The sequence below is a fragment of the Perca fluviatilis genome, unplaced genomic scaffold, assembly GCF_010015445.1.
Source record: "Perca fluviatilis unplaced genomic scaffold, GENO_Pfluv_1.0 PFLUV_unplaced_scaf_5, whole genome shotgun sequence".
Lineage (NCBI taxonomy): Eukaryota > Metazoa > Chordata > Actinopteri > Perciformes > Percidae > Perca > Perca fluviatilis.
In genome coordinates this window covers 336,760-359,195 of record NW_024375726.1, presented here as the reverse complement: position 1 = coordinate 359,195, position 22,436 = coordinate 336,760, and the positions used below count along the sequence as shown (strand labels likewise).

General features: G+C 44.7%; 1 protein-coding gene across 1 annotated transcript in view; it reads right to left on the bottom strand.

Annotated features, from left to right (window-relative positions):
• Nucleotides 1-5,780: 5,780 nt before the first annotated feature.
• Nucleotides 5,781-22,436, bottom strand: part of LOC120555249 (phosphofurin acidic cluster sorting protein 1-like) — a 28,144-nt gene continuing 11,488 nt past the window's right edge. Inside the window, exons 3-9 of the mRNA XM_039793930.1 lie at nt 20,285-20,374; nt 18,673-18,798; nt 11,800-11,962; nt 9,603-9,697; nt 8,642-8,719; nt 6,533-6,647; nt 5,781-5,866 (exon numbers count right to left, since the gene is read on the bottom strand). Coding sequence (XP_039649864.1) covers nt 5,781-5,866; nt 6,533-6,647; nt 8,642-8,719; nt 9,603-9,697; nt 11,800-11,962; nt 18,673-18,798; nt 20,285-20,374 — 753 coding nt within the window. The remainder of the gene's footprint in view (nt 5,867-6,532; nt 6,648-8,641; nt 8,720-9,602; nt 9,698-11,799; nt 11,963-18,672; nt 18,799-20,284; nt 20,375-22,436) is intronic.

Sequence of the window (22,436 nt, the reverse complement as noted above, 5' to 3'; positions counted from 1 at the left end):
ATTTCAGATCAGCAAAGGTCAGTTTAACAGATTTTCATCAGATTTTCAGAGGTGGCGAGCCGACCGCTCGTCATTTCCGGTAAGTGTTTTAACATAAATGTTCCGTTTGTGACGATACTAACCATCCAAAGTGGGCACTACGGCAGGAAGTGGTCAGTGACCGTTAGCAGCGTACTGACAGAAGTGAGCGGTTTGAGACACAGCCAGTCCCTGCACAAAAACGCGATTATGCAATCGCATAATCATCCAAAGTCTGCATATTTTACATTACATGTCATTTAGCTGACGCTTTTATCCAAAGCGACTTACAATTGCTATATATGTCAGAGGTCGCACGCCTCTGGAGCAGCTAGGAGGTAATGTATTGGTTGGGAAACATTGGTTGATGTATCGCAGTGGGAATCAAACCCTGGTATCCCACACCAAAGGCATGCGTCGTGTCCACTACACCATCACCACACCAAGCATTTTTTCAAATACGCCGCACTATCGCCGCATAAATTGCAGATTTTCGCGCAATAAAATGCGCGGCTTGCATGATTTCGTAACCCCCGCATTTTCGTTGCAAAAAAAGTCCCATGATATATCTTAGCAGAAAGTTGAAAAATGTTACGCACACCTAAGGAACGCGGCTAGGAAGCACACGCGGGCGGCTGCAGTCTGCAAAATAAACCACACAAATAAAATAACAAAACACCACCACACACACACACACAGACAACCAACACACACACCACATAAAAATCAAACACATAATAATACACACACACACACACACAATAATAATAATAATACAATAATAATAATAATAATAACAAACACAATAATAATAATAATAATAATAAATAACACAACAAACTAATAATAATAATAATAATAATAATAATAACATCACATAATAATAATAATAATACATAATAATAATAATAACAAAACAACAATACAAACATAATAACAAACAATAAAATAATAATAACAATAATAAACATAATAAAACAATAACAATTAAAAAAATAATAATAACATAAAACACTAATACAAACACACAATAATATAAACACCACAACACATAAACATAATAATAAATAATATACAAAATAATAAACACAATAAATACAATAAAAAACCAAAAAAAATCAATACACAAAAAAAATAATATAATAAAACAATAAAAACAACTACTATACCAATATAAAACCTTAAATAATAATATACAAAACTTAAAACAAAAAAAAACAACACAATACCAAAAAAACAAAAACATAAACAACAAATACACTACAACATCAAAACAAAAAAACAAACATCACTCACACACAATTAAAATATATTAAAAAAACAAAAAAATATAAAATAAATATCAAAACAAAAAACAACAATACAAAAAATAAAAATAAATACAAACACAAAAAAAATAAAATACAATATACACACAACAACAATATAAAAACAACAATCAATACCAACAATAACAATAACAACATCATCATCATCATCAATACACAATGAGAACATAAAATAAATATATACCATTGATCTGATTACAGCAAAATACAACAAACATATGACAAAATAGGCCAGATATTCTTGATTGACAGTAGCAGGCAGTGCACTTTAACCCGTTACATGCAGTTCAAATAAAACGGATTAACGCACAGGGTGAACTAAGATACAGACACTGAAACATGAACATTCATACATTATAAACAAGTCAAAATGTAAATAATCATATCCAATGGTTATCAGGTAAGGGGGATGGGGGGATGGGAGTGTGTGTTACGGATAATAAGTGTGGTAAGATGGACGAGTAAATAAGAGTGAGGAGTGAATAAAAGTGAAAAAAAGGTTCCGATAGTTAAAATATAGTATATTACAGAAAAAGTAAAACTATGTATTGTGTATCGGGTGTAATGTGTATGGTGTAAAGTATAATATTGATAACAAGAAGCGAGAAAGAACAGGGGGACGCGTACATGGAAATACAAAAATGCACATAAAGTAACAATGTTATGGTGGGTGTGGTGCAATAGTAAGGTGATGTACAATAAAACATATGTGGGGTTAACGTTATGGTTAACCAGTGGTAATGAACACAGTGGTGATCTGTGGCGGGGGTGCTGGGGGAAGAGGTTTTGGTGTTAAGGTGGTGTGGCGTGTAATGTGGTACAAGGGTGGGAGGAAGGGGGCATGTAGAGTAGGGTGTGGGGTGTTATGTACAGAGGTGGTAGTGGACTCAGATTGGCGGTGGGGGGTGGGGCTGAACGGGAGATGAGGAAAGATGTTCGTGTGTGTACTGACAAGTGTAAACAGGAATGTGGATAACAGGTGGGTGTGACAATGTAGTAAACAGTAAAGGTGAGATTGTTCGGGTAACGAGGTAGACGGGAGTAATAACAGGAGGACAGTAGAGGAGAGAGGGGTTATTAAGAGGAAGACAAGGGGGGGGGGTAGAACAGGGGAGTGGAAAAAGAGGGGATAAACAGGGGGTAGAGGAAAGGGACAAGGGAAGTTAAACGTAAGAATGAAAGAAAATGGGGTTGAGAGGGTAGAAGAGGGGGAGGAGAGGGGGGGAAGGGGGGAGGGGGGGGAGGGAGAGAAGGGGGGGGTATAAAGAGTGATGGGAAGAAGAGTGGATAGAAGAGGGGATAGGGAGGGACGGGTGGGAGACGAGGGGGGGGATGGACGGTAGCGAAGGGTGGAGAGGGAAAGAGTGCGTGAGGTCGGAGGGGTATAGGGGGGGGGGGGGGGGGGGGGACAGGAGATGGGGATGGGGGAGAGAAAGTATTACATAGATGGTAGAGTAACAATGCACTTATAAATAACAACAAAACACAAACCACAATACACACAATAATACAACACACACAACACAATCTAACAATAAAACAATAACAATAAAAAAAACAATAAAAAACACACACACACAAACACACAAATACAACACACACAAATACACAATACAATAACAAAAAAATAAATAAAATACACACACACAACCATAAAACCAATACTAAACTATCAATAATAATAACAACACACACACAATAATAATAACACACACCACATAACACAAACCAATAATAACAACAAACACAATAAAAAAAAATAAAAAATAAACAAAAAATCCAAATAAATAATTAAAAACAAATAACAAACATAATAAAATAACAAATGTAACCACTATAAATTAACAAAAAAATCATCAATATAATATACACATCATCACAAATATATAACCACATTTAACGACAATACCAATCAATAACAATACTAACAAAACACAATAAAACACATTGATAATAATATCAATAACAACACAAACCACAGACAAACAACACATCAACAATACCAAAAAATACACACAGACACAAACAACAATACAATAACACTGAACTTATAAACTATAATAACAAAAGTTAAAATTAAAAAATAACATAAACAAATAAAAATAATACTTACTATATAAGTTATCACACAAAACAATCATATTTGTAAGATGTAGGTTACTAAGCATAGTGATGTCATATGTTGATAGAAGAATAGGCATGTTGGTTTAGAAGCATGAGTACAGTGATCCCATGAGACTTATACATAAGTTGATCCTATGACATGATGTACATGTTGGTTGCGTGAAGGCATGTGAGTACAGTTGAGAAGGTTGGGGAAATACAGATAAGCTACCCACGAAGCATGTTTGTCATATGTTGGTCCAGCTGAAGCGATGTCATAATTCGCAGGTGTCCCCGGTGTGCAGCGGTGGATCGGGTATAAAAGTCCCGGTGGTGGTTTATTAATGCTTAAGGGGGGGTGATCTGTTAGTTAAGAGCAGGCCAATCAGGGCTGGAAGTTCTCCTGATGAAATCACTGTACAAGATGGACGCTCTATCCCAGTTTGACAGGTAACCAGCCCTGCAGGTCCAAAAAGTGAACAATAATGCTTCATTAGTCTCCTAAGGAAGTTTTAGTTACTAGTGTTACTACTAGTAGTGTTACGAAGTACTCGTGGGTAGAAGTTACTAGTAAGACTAACAGTTGTACATTTTGGCTCCCCAACTTCATACATTACATGATATCTATATGTTTGAAAAGTAGAACATTTTATTTGCAAAATTTGTTATATATTTTAAATATTAATTAAATTATTAAGCATACAAACAACTTGAGCGGTGCTTGGCAACACCGCTATTTCCATTTTGGGGATATATTACACATACAGTATAAAATGAACTATCGCTTTTTTATTTATGATCATTACATTGTACATGAAGTGGTAAAGTGAGAATGAACACATATGGAATTTATATATCTTTAACAGTAAAGTTGGAATAATTCAAATACATAAGTACTTTAGATTCTTCAAAGTAGACCCTTTGCTCTTTTTATAACCTTGCAAACCCTTGGTGTCTCTTTCCTCAGAGTCTTCTTGAGGTAGTCAAATTAGAAATGGTTTTACCTTCACAGGTGTGTGCTTGATTGTGGTTAATTAGTGGAAGTGTTTCCATTAATAAAAAAAGCAAAGGTGGTCTACTTTGAAGAATCAAAAGATAAGCATATGTTTTCGTTATTTACATTTTTGTTAAGTACATAACTCCATATGTGTTCATTCATACTTGATGCCTCTGTAGTGAGACCTGCTACAAATGGGGAGTCAAGTGAAACAAAAAAAGGAAAACATTACTGAATGAGAAGGGTGTCAAACCTTTAAATGGAAATGTGCTACGAGTATATATATATAGGGTATATATATATATATACTGTATGTGACTATAGATTGTAGCAGTTACTTGCTATATATTCTTTTAATTAAACTTTAATACACTTAATACAATTGACAATGCCTTGATTTAGCTAAAGTAGTACATAGTCGTAGCCATAAATGCGCAAAATGTCATTAATTGGTACATTTCTTCGGTAAGTTTGGGTTTCGCCTGCTTTTTCAGGGTCTTGTTGCTCGCCAAGAATTTTCATTTGGTGCATCACTATTTCTACAGTTGCTTCATAAAGCTACACACAAACACACCTACATTTAATGATAGGGAGAACAACATGAGATTTTAAGGGGGTGGAGAAATGGGTGATCGCAAGACTCTAGTCCATAGACAGAGAGGAAGTATAGAAAACTGGAAGACCTTTACAATTATATTTTTTAAAGCTGCCACTCTAGCCATCTCACAAGGTCACTCCTGGCTAGCCTGAACCCAGCTTCTATGGCCTATCCATCCCATTTAGGTTGACCCCTCCCAGAACAAATCATTTAAAGCTGGAACCTTTTGTCCTGTGCAATCTTACACAGGATATCATGTATCCCGGGTCCCCAAATCCCCTGCAATCAACCTTTTATCACAGGAATCATGTAGACATGAAGTATACCATCCCTCTGTTTATAAGGTATTGAAGTTTTGAAGAGAGATAATGTTTGATAAATATATTGATATGGGAAAATGTCTGGAAATGTGAGAAAGACTTAACAAAATTTGATACAATGAGAACTAAAGTTATTCACAATAACAAAACAAATCAACTGTCATGAAAGAGAGAACAGTTGGATGCACCAAATGTATATGCCACAGTTTCTCTCCTAGAAAGGAAGAGACCAATTACACCTCCTAAGACATACAGTTTAAACAACATCAGAATAACCTTATATAACAACTACTCTCAACACCTAATGATAGATTACATCTCAATTCTCTGGAGTCAACCAATAATAAGCAACTATGGGAAATTGAAGTGGGATACTGAATAATATGAGGAATATTACAAACCACACCAGTAAAGTCCTAGTAGAGATTCGATGGAGGGTGTAGCCCTCCTGTTACCCCTAGTTCAGCAGCAGTAGTATCAATGGGCTGTCCCAACCCGATCGCTGCAGGGACAACAGAAGTTAAAACAGAAGATAGATTTTAAACAGCTGATGAGGAAAAGAAGCTAGAATGCATTAAACAACATGTAGCACATATCAGTGTGGAGTGTAACTAACTAAGACAACTTACCTAGCTGCAAATTTGGTGAGGATGCTTGTTTTTACTTAGAGTATTTTGTTTGTTGCATACAGTACAGAAAATTGAATAACACCTTCTAACAAAGAGCTTTACAAATACAGTAGACTCACTGACCAAAACAAAATGAATATGGAATTATTACTTACAACAGGAATAATGTATGATAGACTTCCAACAATAGATATGTGAAATAAACATTACACCCCTAATCCCTGACAGCTTCACCAAAATCTGAGGTTCCTAAAGAGTTTTTCCACTGCAACACACTCTAATTGAGAATCATGTAATGGGTTGATTAGGGATCTATAATGTGATACTGTGATGATACAAGTAAAAGATTTAAAAATCAGCTTTTTGGGAAGATCCCTTTACTTTGTTTAGTGTACAATTATGTTATCCTAATGGACGATACGAGAAATCATTCCCGCTGCAGGCAATCAAAACCATCTAACACCCCTCTCTTCCCCTGGGAGAGAGACTCCTAGACATCACTGTACTTGGCACTACGAACTAACTATAGTATGGCTGACCACGTCGCTGTCGCCCAGGGAGTCCGGCCGCCATCACTCTGGCTTGCACATCTCCAGACCTGGTCGTGAGCAGGTCCAGGTCCTCCTCGGGCTCCTCGATCCCACCCAATCGGGTCTGGAGTCCAGAACCTGCAGCAGACTCACATGGGCAGGTGCAGACACACAGACAGACAGACAGGGTAAGTGGATAGGTAGGTAGGTGGATCGACACAGACAGACAGACAGGTGGGCAGATAGGTGGTGGCAGGTGCAGATCTAATGGCCGGCGACAGACAGACAGACAGGCAGACAGGCAGGTAGGCAGATCCACACAGGACAGACGAGACAGGTGGGCAGATAGGTAGGTAGATAGACACAGACAGACAGACAGGTGGGCAGATAGGTAGGTAGGTAGATCGACACACACAGACAGACAGACAGGTGGGCAGATAGGTAGGTAGGTAGATCGACACAGACAGACAGACAGGTGGGCAGATAGGTAGGTAGGTAGATGCGACGCAGACGAGACAATGAACAGACAGGTGGGCAGATAGGTAGGTGGAGTGGATCGACACAGACAGACAGACAGGTGGGCAGATAGGTAGGTAGATAGACACAGACAGACAGACAGGTGGGCAGATAGGTAGGTAGGTAGATCGACACACACAGACAGACAGACAGGTGGGCAGATAGGTAGGTAGGTAGATCGACACAGACAGACAGACAGGTGGGCAGATAGGTAGGTAGGTAGATCGACACAGACAGACAGACAGACAGGTGGGCAGATAGGTAGGTAGGTAGATCGACACAGACAGACAGACAGGTGGGCAGATAGGTAGGTAGATAGACATACACACAGCAAAGACAGTGATGATTCACAAGGTAGGTAAGGTAGGATCGGTCAACACAGACAGACAGACAGGGGTGGGCAGATAGGGGGTAGGTGCAGGCAGATACACACACACAACAGACAGACAGACAGGTGGGCAGATAGGTAGGTAGGTAGATACAGACACAGACAGACAGACAGACAGGTGGGCTTAGATGGCAGGCAGAACACACACACACGGTAGACAGAGCGGGTGGGTAGATAGATAGGCAGACAGGACACACAGACAGACAGACAGGTGGGCAGATAGGTAGGTAGGTAGACAGACACAGACAGACAGACAGACAGGTGGGCAGATAGGTAGGTAGGTAGATAGACACAGACAGACAGACAGGTAGGCAGATAGGGTAGGTAGATAGACACAGACAGACAGACAGGTGGGCAGATAGGGTAGGGTAGGAAGATCCGAAAAAAAAACAGCATCAACACAGACAGACACAGACAGGCAGATAGGTGGTAGGTAGATCACACACCACAACAGACAGACAGACAGGTGGGCAGATGAGGTAGGTGGTAGAACCCACAGACAGAAAATAAAACAGACAGACAGACAGGTGGGCAGATAGGTAGGTAGGGGAGATCGCAAGACAACACACAGACAAGACAGACAGACAGGGTGGGCAGATAGGTGACACAGCACAGACAGACAGTGGGCAGTAGACAGACAGACAGACAAGACAGACAGACAGACAGATAGGTGATAGACACAGACAGACACACACAGACAGGTGGACAGATAGACAACAGACAGACAGACACCAGCAGACAGGTAGGCAGCACAGACGCATGACAGGAGGTAGATAGACACACACAACAGAGACAGACAGACAGACAGGGTAGGGACAGACACACAGAAGGACACACACAGACAGATAGTAGTAGACACAGACAGACAGACAGACAGACAGACAGACAGGCAGACACAGACAGACAGATAGTGAGGACAGACAGACAGACAGTAGATAGACACAGACAGACAGACAGACAGGTACACAGATGGACAGGACAGACAGACAGACAGACAGGATAGACAAGGGATAGGATAGTAGTGGTAGACACAGACAGACAGACAGACAGACAGACAGGTAGATGGACAGGTATAGATAGACAGATAGACAGGACAGACAGACAGGACAGAAACGAACGAGCAACAGTGGACAGGAATGGACAGCAAACTGGAAAGAAAGGAAAGAAGAAGAGTAGTAAAGCCCTGATTGACAGAATGACAATAGTCTTTTTACACACTGGACATGGAATGGGGGCCTGGATGGCTCCGGGAGGCCGTTGGACATTACCGCTACATCATCATCGTACATGTCCTGAAACACAGCGAGAGGAAAGGTCACGTCATTAAAAAATAACTCAAACATGATCAGCTGTTGGTTTAACCCGCAAAAACTTTCTATGTCAGAACTATGACAAACGAACGTTGAAAAAAGTGACAAATGTTGGAAAAATATTTGTCTTTAACGTCGCTGAAAAAAGTTAAAAAAATCTGAAAAAGTGGCAAAAAAAAACATCGCCAAAGGTGACAAAACTTGTTAAAAAAAAGTGACAGAAAATTGGGGGAAAAAAACAGGAAAAAGCGACAAAAAAACATGTTAAAAAGATGACAAAAATATCCTTAAAAAAACGGCCAAAAAAACGACCAAAACTTGTTAAAATAAGTGACAAATACATTGGAAAAAAGTGAAAAAATACATTAAAAAAAAGCAACAAACATAATAATTTTTTTTTGAAAAAGTGACAAGAAACATAAATTGGAAAAAAAACATCAACAAAAGCACCAAAAACCTGTAAAACAATTTGACAAAACATTATTAAAAAAAACACCAAAAAAGTAACACAAAAATTGGAAAAACGGACAAAAAAGCCATTGAAAACATTTCCAAAGTGACAAAAACTTGTCGAAAAGTTTTTTGGAAAAAAGTTTTTAAAAAAATACATAGAAAAAAGCAACAAAAACATAGTTTAAAAAAACGCCCAAAAAGTGACAAAAAATTGGAATAAAATCGACAAAAACGTCGAGAAAAGTGTAGAAAAAGAACAACGAAAATGTGGAAACTTCGAGCCAGAACAAGCCAGAGTAGCAGGTCGACAGGGCTAACAGTTAGTTAAGATGATGCTGCAGTGAGACAGGTGTGTGTGAGTCAGGTGTGTGTGAGACAGGTGTGTGTGAGACAGGTGTGTTGGGTCTCTCACCTGGGGAGGAACTGCATCATCGCTCACTTCCTGTTCGGAGGAGAAGCTGTCGTCATCGTCCTCCCAGTAGTTCTCTGGGTCAGGAGAGACATCTGCTGCACACACACACACACACACACACAAAACAGCAAAAAAAAAAACAGACAGACAGACAGACAGATAAGACGATACACACACACACACACACACACACACACAAGACACACACACACACACACACACACACACACACACACACACACACAGACACACAGACACACACACACACACACACACACACACAACACACACACACACACACACACACACACACAGACAGACAGACAGACAGACAGACAGACAGACAGACAGACAGACAGACAGACAGACACACACACACAACAGACACACACAACACACACACACACACACACACACACACACACACACACACACACACACACACACACACACACACACAGACAGACAGACAGACAGACAGACAGACAGACACACACACACACACACACACCAGACAAACACACACACACACAGACACAGACACACACACACACACACACAACACACACACAACCACACACACACACACAGACACACACACACACAGACACACACACACACACACACAACACACACACACACACACACACACACACACACAGACACACACACACACACACACACACACACACACACACACAGACACACACACACACACACACACACACACACACACACACACAAACAGGTTATTAAAACAGAAAAACACAATTTGTTTTTTTTTCTGTTGTTTATAATGAATAATGAATAATGAATAATTAATAATTAATAATTAATGAACCACACACTGATTCATTTTGTAATTTTCTCAATTTCTGATCCTCTGAATGAAAAAACTAAAAATTGAACAAAAAAAAGATCAAATTTTTTAATTTGAATGTGAAGGACCCTAACACTCTGGGGCCCCCCTAACCCTCTGGGGCCCCCCTAACCATCTGGGCCCCCCCTAACACTCTGGGGCCCCCCCTAACCATCTGCCCCCCCCCTAACCCTCTGGGCCCCCCCTAACCCTCTGGCTTAACCATCTGGGGCCCCTAACCATCTGCCCCTAACACTCTGGCCCCTAACCATCTGGGGCCCCCCCTAACCATCTGGGCCCCCCCTAACACTCTGGGGCCCCCCTAACCCTCTGGGGCCCCCCTAACCATCTGGGGCCCCCCCTAACCCTCTGGGGCCCCCCTAACCATCTGGGGCCCCCCCTAACCCTCTAGGCTCTAAACTCTGCCCCTAACACTCGGGGGCCCCTTAACCCTCTGGGCCCCTACGACTCTGCCCCCTAACACTCTAGTCCCCTAACCCTCTGCCCCCCAACCCTCTGGCCCCCCTTTAACCCCTCTGGCCCTGGCCCCTAACCCCTCTGCCCCCCTAACCCTAGGCCCCTGCCCCCTAACCCTTCTGCCCCCTAACCCTTCCAGGCCCCTGCCCCCTAACCCTCTGGTCCCCCCCTAACCCTCAGGGCCCTGGCCCCCCTAACCCTTTGGCCCCCCTAACCCTCAGGCCCTGCCCCCTAACCTCTTGTCCCCTAACCCCCCAGGCCCCTGGGCCCCCCCTAACCCTCTGGTCCCACCCTAACCCTCAGGCCCCTGGGCCCCCCCTAACCCTCTGGCCCCCCCCTAACCCTCAGGCCCCTGGGCCCCTTAACCCTCTGCCCCCTAACCTCCCTAGGCCATCTGCGCCCCTAACCCCCCTCTGGGCCCCCTAACCCTCTTGCCCCTAACCCCTTGCCCTACCCCTGGGCCCCTAACCCTCTGGCCCCCCTGACCCTCTGCCCCCTAACCATCTGCCCCCTAACCCCCTCTGGGCCCCCCTAACCATCTGCCCCCCAACCCTCTGGCCCCCTACCCTCAGGCCCCTGGGCCCCTCTGGACCCTGGCCCCCTAACCCTCTGGGCCCCCCCTGACCCTCAGGCCCCTGGCCCCCCTGACCCTCAGGCCCCTGGGCCCCCCCTGACCCTCAGGCCCCTGGCCCCCCTGACCCTCAGGCCCCTGGGCCCCCCCTGACCCTCAGGCCCCTGGGCCCCCCTGACCCCTGGGGGGCCAGTGTGTGCCGTGTTGTGTTATTTGTGTACTTTGGTTCCGACCAATCAGGAGCCGGTATACAACGAGCGGCTGACAGAACAAGAAAGGTGTCTCCTCACCCGAGGCTTTGGCCTTGTTGCCGTGGTGACCGCCCGCGTCCTCCTGCTCGATTGGCTGGCTGGAGAGAGCCTGGACGCTGAGCTCCGCCGCGCGCACCGCCGCGTCCTTCAGGTTGCTATGGAGACCGAGGATGTGGTTGCCGTGCGTGGGATGCTGCATCACCTGGAGACAGACGGCAGGATGACACACAGCGCGCTGATAATTAACCCTTTACAGACACGACTCAGTCTCTCTTCACCGACCAATGACAAGCAGAGAAAACAGGCCCCGCCCTCCTACAGCCGCCATGGCTGCACCTGATTGGACGAACAGTTCACACCAGGTTACACAGCATCTTGCTAATATCTCATGTGAGAAATAATCTGCAGCTGCTGAATCTGTTGACAAATGTCACTTTAACAGATTTTCAGGAGGTTTCTAGAGGCGGAGACTCGATCTGGACGCCCCTCATTTGCATAAAGTAGCTCGGATTCAACTTTATGCAAATGAGGAGCGGGAAACTCAGCGCCCCGGCGCCATGGGACTGCTAACAGAGACACGGACTGCATGGGAAGCTTGAAATGATGCTTTCCAGCACGGATACGTACCATAACTCTATTTTAATTTGGTACATTCATTAAAGGTACTCTACACGATGTCACGCGCTTTTTAGGCACATACAGCAAACATCTCCTCACTATCTGCTAGCTGCCTGTCCCCTGAACACACCGTAAAAACATCTCCTCACTATCTGTCTGTCCCCTGAACACACCATAAAAACATCTCCTCACTATCTGCTAGCTGCCTGTCCCCTGAACACACCATAAAAACATCTCCTCACTATCTGCTAGCTGCCTGTCCCCTGAACACACCATAAAAACATCTCCTCACTATCTGCTATCTGTCTGTCCCCTGAACACACCATAAAAACATCTCCTCACTATCTGCTAGCTGCCTGTCCCCTGAACACACCATAAAAACATCTCCTCACTATCTGTCTGTCCCCTGAACACACCGTAAAAACATCTCCTCACTATCTGCTAGCTGTCTGTCCCCTGAACACACCATAAAAACATCTCCTCACTATCTGCTATCTGTCTGTCCCCTGAACACACCATAAAAACATCTCCTCACTATCTGCTATCTGTCTGTCCCCTGAACACACCATAAAAACATCTCCTCACTATCTGCTATCTGTCTGTCCCCTGAACACACCATAAAAACATCTCCTCACTATCTGCTAGCTGTCTGTCCCCTGAACACACCATAAAAACATCTCCTCACTATCTGCTAGCTGTCTGTCCCCTGAACACACCATAAAAACATCTCCTCACTATCTGCTATCTGTCTGTCCCCTGAACACAACCAAAAAACATCTCCCTCACTATCTGCTATCTGTCTGTCCCCTGAACACACCATAAAAACATCTCCTCACATCTGCTAGCTGCCTGTCCCCTGAACACACCATAAAAACATCTCCTCACTATCTGTCTGTCCCCTGAACACACCATAAAAACATCTCCTCACTATCTGCTATCTGCCTGTCCCCTGAACACACCATAAAAACATCTCCTCACTATCTGCTAGCTGCCTGTCCCCTGAACACACCATAAACACATCTCCTCACTATCTGCTATCTGTCTGTCCCCTGAACACACCATAAAAACATCTCACTATCTGCTAGCTGCCTGTCCCCTGAACACACCATAAAAACATCTCCTCACTATCTGCTAGCTGCCTGTCCCCTGAACACACCATAAAAACATCTCCTCACTATCTGTCTGTCCCCTGAACACACCGTAAAAACATCTCCCTCACTATCTGCTAGCTGTCTGTCCCCTGAACACACCATAAAAACATCTCCCTCACTATCTGCATCTGTCTGTCCCCTGAACACACCATAAAAACATCTCCTCACTATCTGCTAGCTGCCTGTCCCCTGAACACACCATAAAAACATCTCACTATCTGCTAGCTGCCTGTCCCCTGAACACACCATAAAAACATCTCCTCACTATCTGCTATCTGTCTGTCCCCTGAACACACCATAAAAACATCTCCTCACTATCTGCTATCTGTCTGTCCCCTGAACACACCATAAAAACATCTCCTCACTATCTGCTACCTGTCTGTCCCCTGAACACACCGTAAAAACATCTCCTCACTATCTGCTAGCTGTCTGTCCCCTGAACACACCATAAAAACATCTCCTCACTATCTGCTATCTGTCTGTCCCCTGAACACACCATAAAAACATCTCCTCACTATCTGCTAGCTGTCTGTCCCCTGAACACACCATAAAAACATCTCCTCACTATCTGCTATCTGTCTTGCCCAACACACCATAAAAACATCTCCTCACTATCTGCTAGCTGTCTGTCCCCTGAACACACCATAAAAACATCTCCTCACTATCTGCTATCTGTCTGTCCCCTGAACACACCATAAAACATCTCCTCACTACCTGCTATCTGTCTGTCCCCTGAACACACCATAAAAACATCTCCTCACTATCTGCTAGCTGCCTGTCCCCTGAACACACCATAAAAACATCTCACTATCTGCTATCTGTCTGTCCCCTGAACACACCATAAAAACATCTCCTCACTATCTGCTAGCTGTCTGTCCCCTGAACACACCATATAAAACATCTCCTCACTATCCGCATCTGTCTGTCCCCTGAACACACCATAAAAACATCTCCTCACTATCTGCTAGCTGTCTGTCCCCTGAACACACCATAAAAACATCTCCTCACTATCTGCTATCTGTCTGTCCCCTGAACACACCATAAAAACATCTCCTCACTATCTGCTAGCTGTCTGTCCCCTGAACACACCATAAAAACATCTCCTCACTATCTGCTATCTGTCTGTCCCCTGAACACACCATAAAAACATCTCCTCACTACCTGCTATCTGTCTGTCCCCTGAACACACCATAAAAACATCTCCTCACTATCTGCTAGCTGCCTGTCCCCTGAACACACCATAAAAACATCTCCTCACTATCTGCTATCTGTCTGTCCCCTGAACACACCATAAAAACATCTCCTCACTATCTGCTAGCTGTCTGTCCCCTGAACACACCATAAAAACATCTCCTCACTACCTGTCTGTCCCCTGAACACACCGTAAAAACATCTCCTCACTATCTGCTAGCTGTCTGTCCCCTGAACACACCATAAAAACATCTCCTCACTATCTGCTATCTGTCTGTCCCCTGAACACACCATAAAAACATCTCCTCACTATCTGCTAGCTGTCTGTCCCCTGAACACACCATAAAAACATCTCCTCACTATCTGCTATCTGTCTGTCCCCTGAACACACCATAAAAACATCTCCTCACTATCTGCTATCTGTCTGTCCCCTGAACACACCATAAAAACATCTCCTCACTATCTGCTAGCTGCCTGTCCCCTGAACACACCATAAAAACATCTCACTATCTGCTAGCTGCCTGTCCCCTGAACACACCATAAAAACATCTCCTCACTATCTGCTATCTGTCTGTCCCCTGAACACACCATAAAATCATCTCCTCACTATCTGCTAGCTGTCTGTCCCCTGAACACACTGTAAAAAACATCTCCTCACTATCTGCTAGCTGTCTGTCCCCTGAACACACCATAAAAACATCTCCTCACTATCTGCTAGCTGCCTGTCCCCTGAACACACCATAAAAACATCTCCTCACTATCTGTCTGTCCCCTGAACACACCATAAAAACATCTCCTCACTATCTGTCTGTCCCCTGAACACACCATAAAAACATCTCCTCACTATCTGCTATCTGCCTGTCCCCTGAACACACCATAAAAACATCTCCTCACTATCTGCTAGCTGCCTGTCCCCTGAACACACCATAAAAACATCTCCTCACTATCTGCTAGCTGCCTGTCCCCTGAACACACCATAAACACATCTCCTCACTATCTGCTATCTGTCTGTCCCCTGAACACACTGTAAAAAATATCTCCTCACTATCTGCTAGCTGCCTGTCCCCTGAACACACCATAAAAACATCTCCTCACTATCTGCTAGCTGTCTGTCCCCTGAACACACCATAAACACATCTCCTCACTATCTGCTAGCTGTCTGTCCCCTGAACACACCATAAAAACATCTCCTCACTATCTGCTAGCTGCCTGTCCCCTGAACACACCATAAAAACATCTCCTCACTATCTGTCTGTCCCCTGAACACACCATAAAAACACTCTCACTATCTGTCTGTCCCCTGAACACACCATAAAAACATCTCCTCACTATCTACATTCTGCCTGTCCCCTGAACACACCATAAAAACATCTCCTCACTATCTGCTAGCTGCCTGTCCCCTGAACACACCATAAAAACATCTCCTCACTCATCTGCTAGCTGCCTGTCCCCTGAACACACCATAAACACATCTCCTCACTATCTACATCTGTCTGTCCCCTGAACACACTGTAAAAAAAATATCTCCTCACTATCTGCTAGCTGCCTGTCCCCTGAACACACCATAAAAACATCTCCCTCACTATCTGCTAGCTGTCTGTCCCCTGAACACACCATAAACACATCTCCTCACTATCGCTAGCTGTCTGTCCCCTGAACACACCATAAAAACATCTCCTCACTATCTGCTAGCTGCCTGTCCCCTGAACACACCATAAAAACATCTCCTCACTATCTGTCTGTCCCCTGAACACACCATAAAAACATCTCCTCACTATCTGTCTGTCCCCTGAACACACCATAAAAACATCTCCTCACTATCTGCTATCTGCCTGTCCCCTGAACACACCATAAAAACATCTCCTCACTATCTGCTAGCTGCCTGTCCCCTGAACACACCATAAAAACATCTCCTCACTATCTGCTAGCTGCCTGTCCCCTGAACACACCATAAACACATCTCCTCACTATCGGCTATCTGTCTGTCCCCTGAACACACCATAAAAACATCTCCTCACTATCTGCTAGCTGTCTGTCCCCTGAACACACCATAAAAACATCTCCTCACTATCTGCTATCTGCCTGTCCCCTGAACACACCATAAAAACATCTCCTCACTATCTGCTAGCTGTCTGTCCCCTGAACACACCATAAAAACATCTCCTCACTATCTGCTAGCTGTCTGTCCCCTGAACACACCATAAAACATCTCACTATCTGCTATCTGTCTGTCCCCTGAACACACCATAAAAACATCTCACTATCTGCTAGCTGTCTGTCCCCTGAACACACCATAAAAACATCTCCTCACTATCTGCTAGCTGTCTGTCCCCTGAACACACCATAAAAACATCTCACTATCTGCTAGCTGTCTGTCCCCTGAACACACCATAAAAACATCTCCTCACTATCTGCTAGCTGTCTGTCCCCTGAACACACCATAAAAACATCTCACTATCTGCTATCTGTCTGTCCCCTGAACACACCATAAAAACATCTCCTCACTATCTGCTAGCTGCCTGTCCCCTGAACACACCATAAACACATCTCCTCACTATCTGCTATCTGTCTGTCCCCTGAACACACTGTAAAAAACATCTCCTCACTATCTGCTAGCTGCCTGTCCCCTGAACACACTGTAAAAAACATCTCCTCACTATCTGCTAGCTGCCTGTCCCCTGAACACACCATAAAAACATCTCCTCACTATCTGCTATCTGTCCCCTGAACACACCATAAAAACATCTCCTCACTATCTGCTAGCTGTCTGTCCCCTGAACACACCATAAAAACATCTCCTCACTATCTGCTAGCTGCCTGTCCCCTGAACACACCATAAAAACATCTCCTCACTATCTGCTAGCTGCCTGTCCCCTGAACACACTGTCACCCAACCTGGGGTCCGGGCATCACAGGGGGGGGGGCGCAAGTCTTTATCTGGTTTGAGGTAAAAATATTTGCACATGTTAAACAAATTATGATAATACACTAGAATATATGATGTATACAAAAGTCTGTATAAACACTATATATTTTTCTTCTCGCTTAAAATTGTAGACAGGCTACTTAGTAGGCCACACCTCCAGGACCTCTTAACCTGGGACCCTAAATCTCCAGGACCTCTTAACCTGGGACCCTAAATCTCCGGGACCTCTTAACCTGGGACCCTAAATCTCCAGGACCTCTTAACCTGGGACCCTAAATCTCCAGGACCTCTTAACCTGGGACCCTAAACCTCCAGAACCTCTTAACCTGGGACCCTAAATCTCCAGAACCTCTTAACCTGGGACCCTAAATCTCCAGGACCTCTTAACCTGGGACCCTAAATCTCCAGGACCTCTTAACCTGGGACCCTAAACCTCCAGAACCTCTTAACCTGGGACCCTAAATCTCCAGAACCTCTTAACCTGGGACCCTAAATCTCCAGGACCTCTTAACCTGGGACCCTAAATCTCCAGAACCTCTTAACCTGGGACCCTAAATCTCCAGGACCTCTTAACCTGGGACCCTAAATCTCCAGGACCTCTTAACCTGGGACACTAAATCTCCAGGACCTCTTAACCTGGGACCCTTGCTGTCATCAGGTAGTTGCTAACAGCTAGCTGCTAGCTGTCAGCTGTTAGCTGCTAGCTGTTAGCTGCTAGCTGTCAGCTGTTAGCTGCTAACTGTTAGCTGCTAGCTGCTAGCTGTCAGCTGTTAGCTGCTAGCTGTCAGCTGTTAGCTGCTATCATCCTCGTCACTATTTTATGAATGAAACGTGTGGAGAAACTGCTCTGTATCAACAAAGAAGGTAAGGCTCTATCTGGAGAGTTACCTCCACTTGGGTTTCAGGGGGGGTCTCAGCTCAGAGTAGGGGGCAAGGAAAACAGGTTGGGAACCACAGGACTAGAGCACCTTTAACAGCCCTAATGTGCCGAGAGCTGGGCGGCTGCTGCTCGGCGACCTGGCGTACCTCGGCCATGTTGATGACTCCCACCGCCAGGGTTTTGTAGCCCAGGACGGCTCGGTTCTTGTACCGCTTCCTCTTCTGCAGCATCACGTGCAGCCGGTTCACATCTCGCTTGAGGAAGTGAGGGTACTAAGAGACAGAGGCAGCATCAGGAGGGGGTGTGAGGGGGGAGTCCTCTCTAATTATACCTAATAAACATAACATCTAATCCCTAAATATCAGGGACTGGACTGAGCTACTGCTTCTATACAAAGGTCATCAAGCAATATGAACATTAGAGCTGCAACCTTCACTGGCCTCACCATCTGTCTGTCTGTCTGCCTGTCTGTCTGTCTACCTACCTACCTGTCTGTCTGTCTGTCTACCCTCCTACCTACCTACCTGTCTGTCTGTCTGTCTGTCTGTCTACCCTCCTACCTACCTACCTGTCTGTCTGTCTGTCTGTCTGTCTGTCTACCCTCCTACCTACCTACCTACCTGTCTGTCTGTCTACCCTCCTACCTACCTACCTGTCTGTCTGTCTGTCTGTCTGTCTGACCTGCAGTGAGAAGGTGAGCTCCAGGTCTGTCTGCCTGTCTGCCTGCCTGTCTGTCTGACCTGCAGTGAGAAGGTGAGCTCCAGGTCTGTCTGCCTGTCTGTCTGTCTGTCTGCCTGCCTGTCTGTCTGACCTGCAGTGAGAAGGTGAGCTCCAGGTCTGTCTGCCTGTCTGTCTGTCTGCCTGCCTGTCTGCCTGCCTGCCTGTCTGTCTGACCTGCAGTGAGAAGGTGAGCTCCAGGTCTGTCTGTCTGCCTGCCTGTCTGCCTGCCTGTCTGTCTGCCTGTCTGTCTGACCTGCAATGAGAAGGTGAGCTCCAGGTCTGTCTGCCTGTCTGCCTGCCTGTCTGTCTGACCTGCAGTGAGAAGGTGAGCTCCAGGTCTGTCTGCCTGTCTGTCTGACCTGCAGTGAGAAGGTGAGCTCCAGGTCTGTCTGCCTGTCTGTCTGTCTGCCTGCCTGTCTGTCTGACCTGCAGTGAGAAGGTGAGCTCCAGGTCTGTCTGCCTGTCTGTCTGTCTGCCTGCCTGTCTGTCTGACCTGCAGTGAGAAGGTGAGCTCCAGGTCTGTCTGCCTGTCTGTCTGTCTGCCTGCCTGTCTGTCTGCCTGCCTGTCTGTCTGACCTGCAGTGAGAAGGTGAGCTCCAGGTCTGTCTGCCTGTCTGTCTGTCTGCCTGCCTGTCTGTCTGACCTGCAGTGAGAAGGTGAGCTCCAGGTCTGTCTGCCTGCCTGTCTGCCTGTCTGTCTGCCTGCCTGTCTGTCTGACCTGCAGTGAGAAGGTGAGCTCCAGGTCTGTCTGCCTGTCTGTCTGTCTGTCTGTCTGTCTGCCTGCCTGCCTGTCTGTCTGACCTGCAGTGAGAAGGTGAGCTCCAGGTCTGTCTGCCTGTCTGTCTGCCTGTCTGTCTGCCTGCCTGTCTGTCTGACCTGCAGTGAGAAGGTGAGCTCCAGGTCTGTCTGCCTGTCTGTCTGTCTGCCTGTCTGTCTGTCTGCCTGCCTGTCTGTCTGACCTGCAGTGAGAAGGTGAGCTCCAGGTCTGTCTGCCTGTCTGTCTGTCTGCCTGTCTGTCTGCCTGCCTGTCTGTCTGACCTGCAGTGAGAAGGTGAGCTCCAGGTCTGTCTCCATCAGGCCGTCTGGAGGAAGAAGGTACTCGTTGGATCTCAGCGTTCTCTTCGAGCCCTGAGAGACAGACGGGAAGTCATACAGTACAGTCAGTCAAAGATCAGTCATACAGTACAGTCAGTCAAAGATCAGTCATACAGTACAGTCAGTCAAAGATCAGTCATACAGTACAGTCAGTCAAAGATCAGTCATACAGTACAGTCAGTCAAAGATCAGTCATACAGTACAGTCAGTCAAAGATCAGTCATACAGTACAGTCAGTTAAAGATCAGTCATACAGTACAGTCGGTCAAAGATCAGTCATACAGTACAGTCAGTCAAAGATCAGTCATACAGTACAGTCAGTCAAAGATCAGTCATACAGTACAGTCGGTCAAAGATCAGTCATACAGTACAGTCAGTCAAAGATCAGTCATACAGTACAGTCGGTCAAAGATCAGTCATACAGTACAGTCAGTTAAAGATCAGTCATACAGTACAGTCGGTCAAAGATCAGTCATACAGTACAGTCGGTCAAAGATCAGTCATACAGTACAGTCGGTCAAAGATCAGTCATACAGTACAGTCGGTCAAAGATCAGTCATACAGTACAGTCGGTCAAAGATCAGTCATACAGTACAGTCGGTCAAAGATCAGTCATACAGTACAGTCGGTTAAAGATCAGTCATACAGTACAGTCAGTTAAAGATCAGTCATACAGTACAGTCGGTCAAAGATCAGTCATACAGTACAGTCGGTCAAAGATCAGTCATACAGTACAGTCGGTCAAAGATCAGTCATACAGTACAGTCGGTCAAAGATCAGTCATACAGTACAGTCGGTCAAAGATCAGTCATACAGTACAGTCGGTCAAAGATCAGTCATACAGTACAGTCGGTCAAATATCAGTCATACAGTACAGTCGGTCAAAGATCAGTCATACAGTACAGTCGGTCAAAGATCAGTCATACAGTACAGTCGGTCAAATATCAGTCATACAGTACAGTCGGTCAAAGATCAGTCATACAGTACAGTCGGTCAAATATCAGTCATACAGTACAGTCGGTCAAAGATCAGTCATACAGTACAGTCGGTCAAAGATCAGTCATACAGTACAGTCAGTCAAATATCAGTCATACAGTACAGTCGGTCAAAGATCAGTCATACAGTACATTCAGTCAAAGATCAGTCATACAGTACAGTCGGTCAAAGATCAGTCATACAGTACAGTCGGTCAAAGATCAGTCATACAGTACAGTCGGTCAAAGATCAGTCATACAGTACAGTCAGTCAAAGATCAGTCATACAGTACAGTCAGTCAAAGATCAGTCATACAGTACAGTCAGTCAAAGATCAGTCATACAGTACAGTCAGTCAAAGATCAGTCATACAGTACAGTCAGTCAAAGATCAGTCATACAGTACAGTCAGTCAAAGATCAGTCATACAGTACAGTCAGTCAAAGATCAGTCATACAGTACAGTCAGTCAAATATCAGTCATACAGTACAGTCAGTCAAAGATCAGTCATACAGTACAGTCAGTCAAAGATCAGTCATACAGTACAGTCAGTCAAAGATCAGTCATACAGTACAGTCAGTCAAAGTTATGGAAAAGTCAGGAAATCTAAATCAGAAAACAGTTTTCATGGTAGCAAAGAGATCTCCAGCTATCTAGGGACGTCCCGGCACACATCTTCATGGATTTTTTTATTTATTTTTTTAAAAGCCAAAAGGTGATAAATATCGGGAAAAAAGCGACATTTTTTATTTTTTTAAATTACAAAAATCTTCGAAAACAATTGCAACAAAAATAATAAAAAAAAGGCGAGAAACACAAAGAAAAAACAAACTCAGAAAAAAAAGCAGCAAAAATACTAAAAAGGAACAAAAACTTTGGAAAAAGGCCAGTGTTGATTACTGTGCGAAGGCGAAGCTCTGCTACTCTCTGCTCCTTGGGCGGAGGGATATGCTCGCAGCACCTGAGATCCCCATGGGGAGGAGCAGAGAGTAGCAGTGCTTCGCCTTCTGAGAATATAGTCCCCAGTATGTTTACGGTTAGAAGATGGCTGTGGGTCATGTGACCTTGTTATTTGTACACGCTGTGACGATACAAATCACAACATGGAAATAGGAACATGTT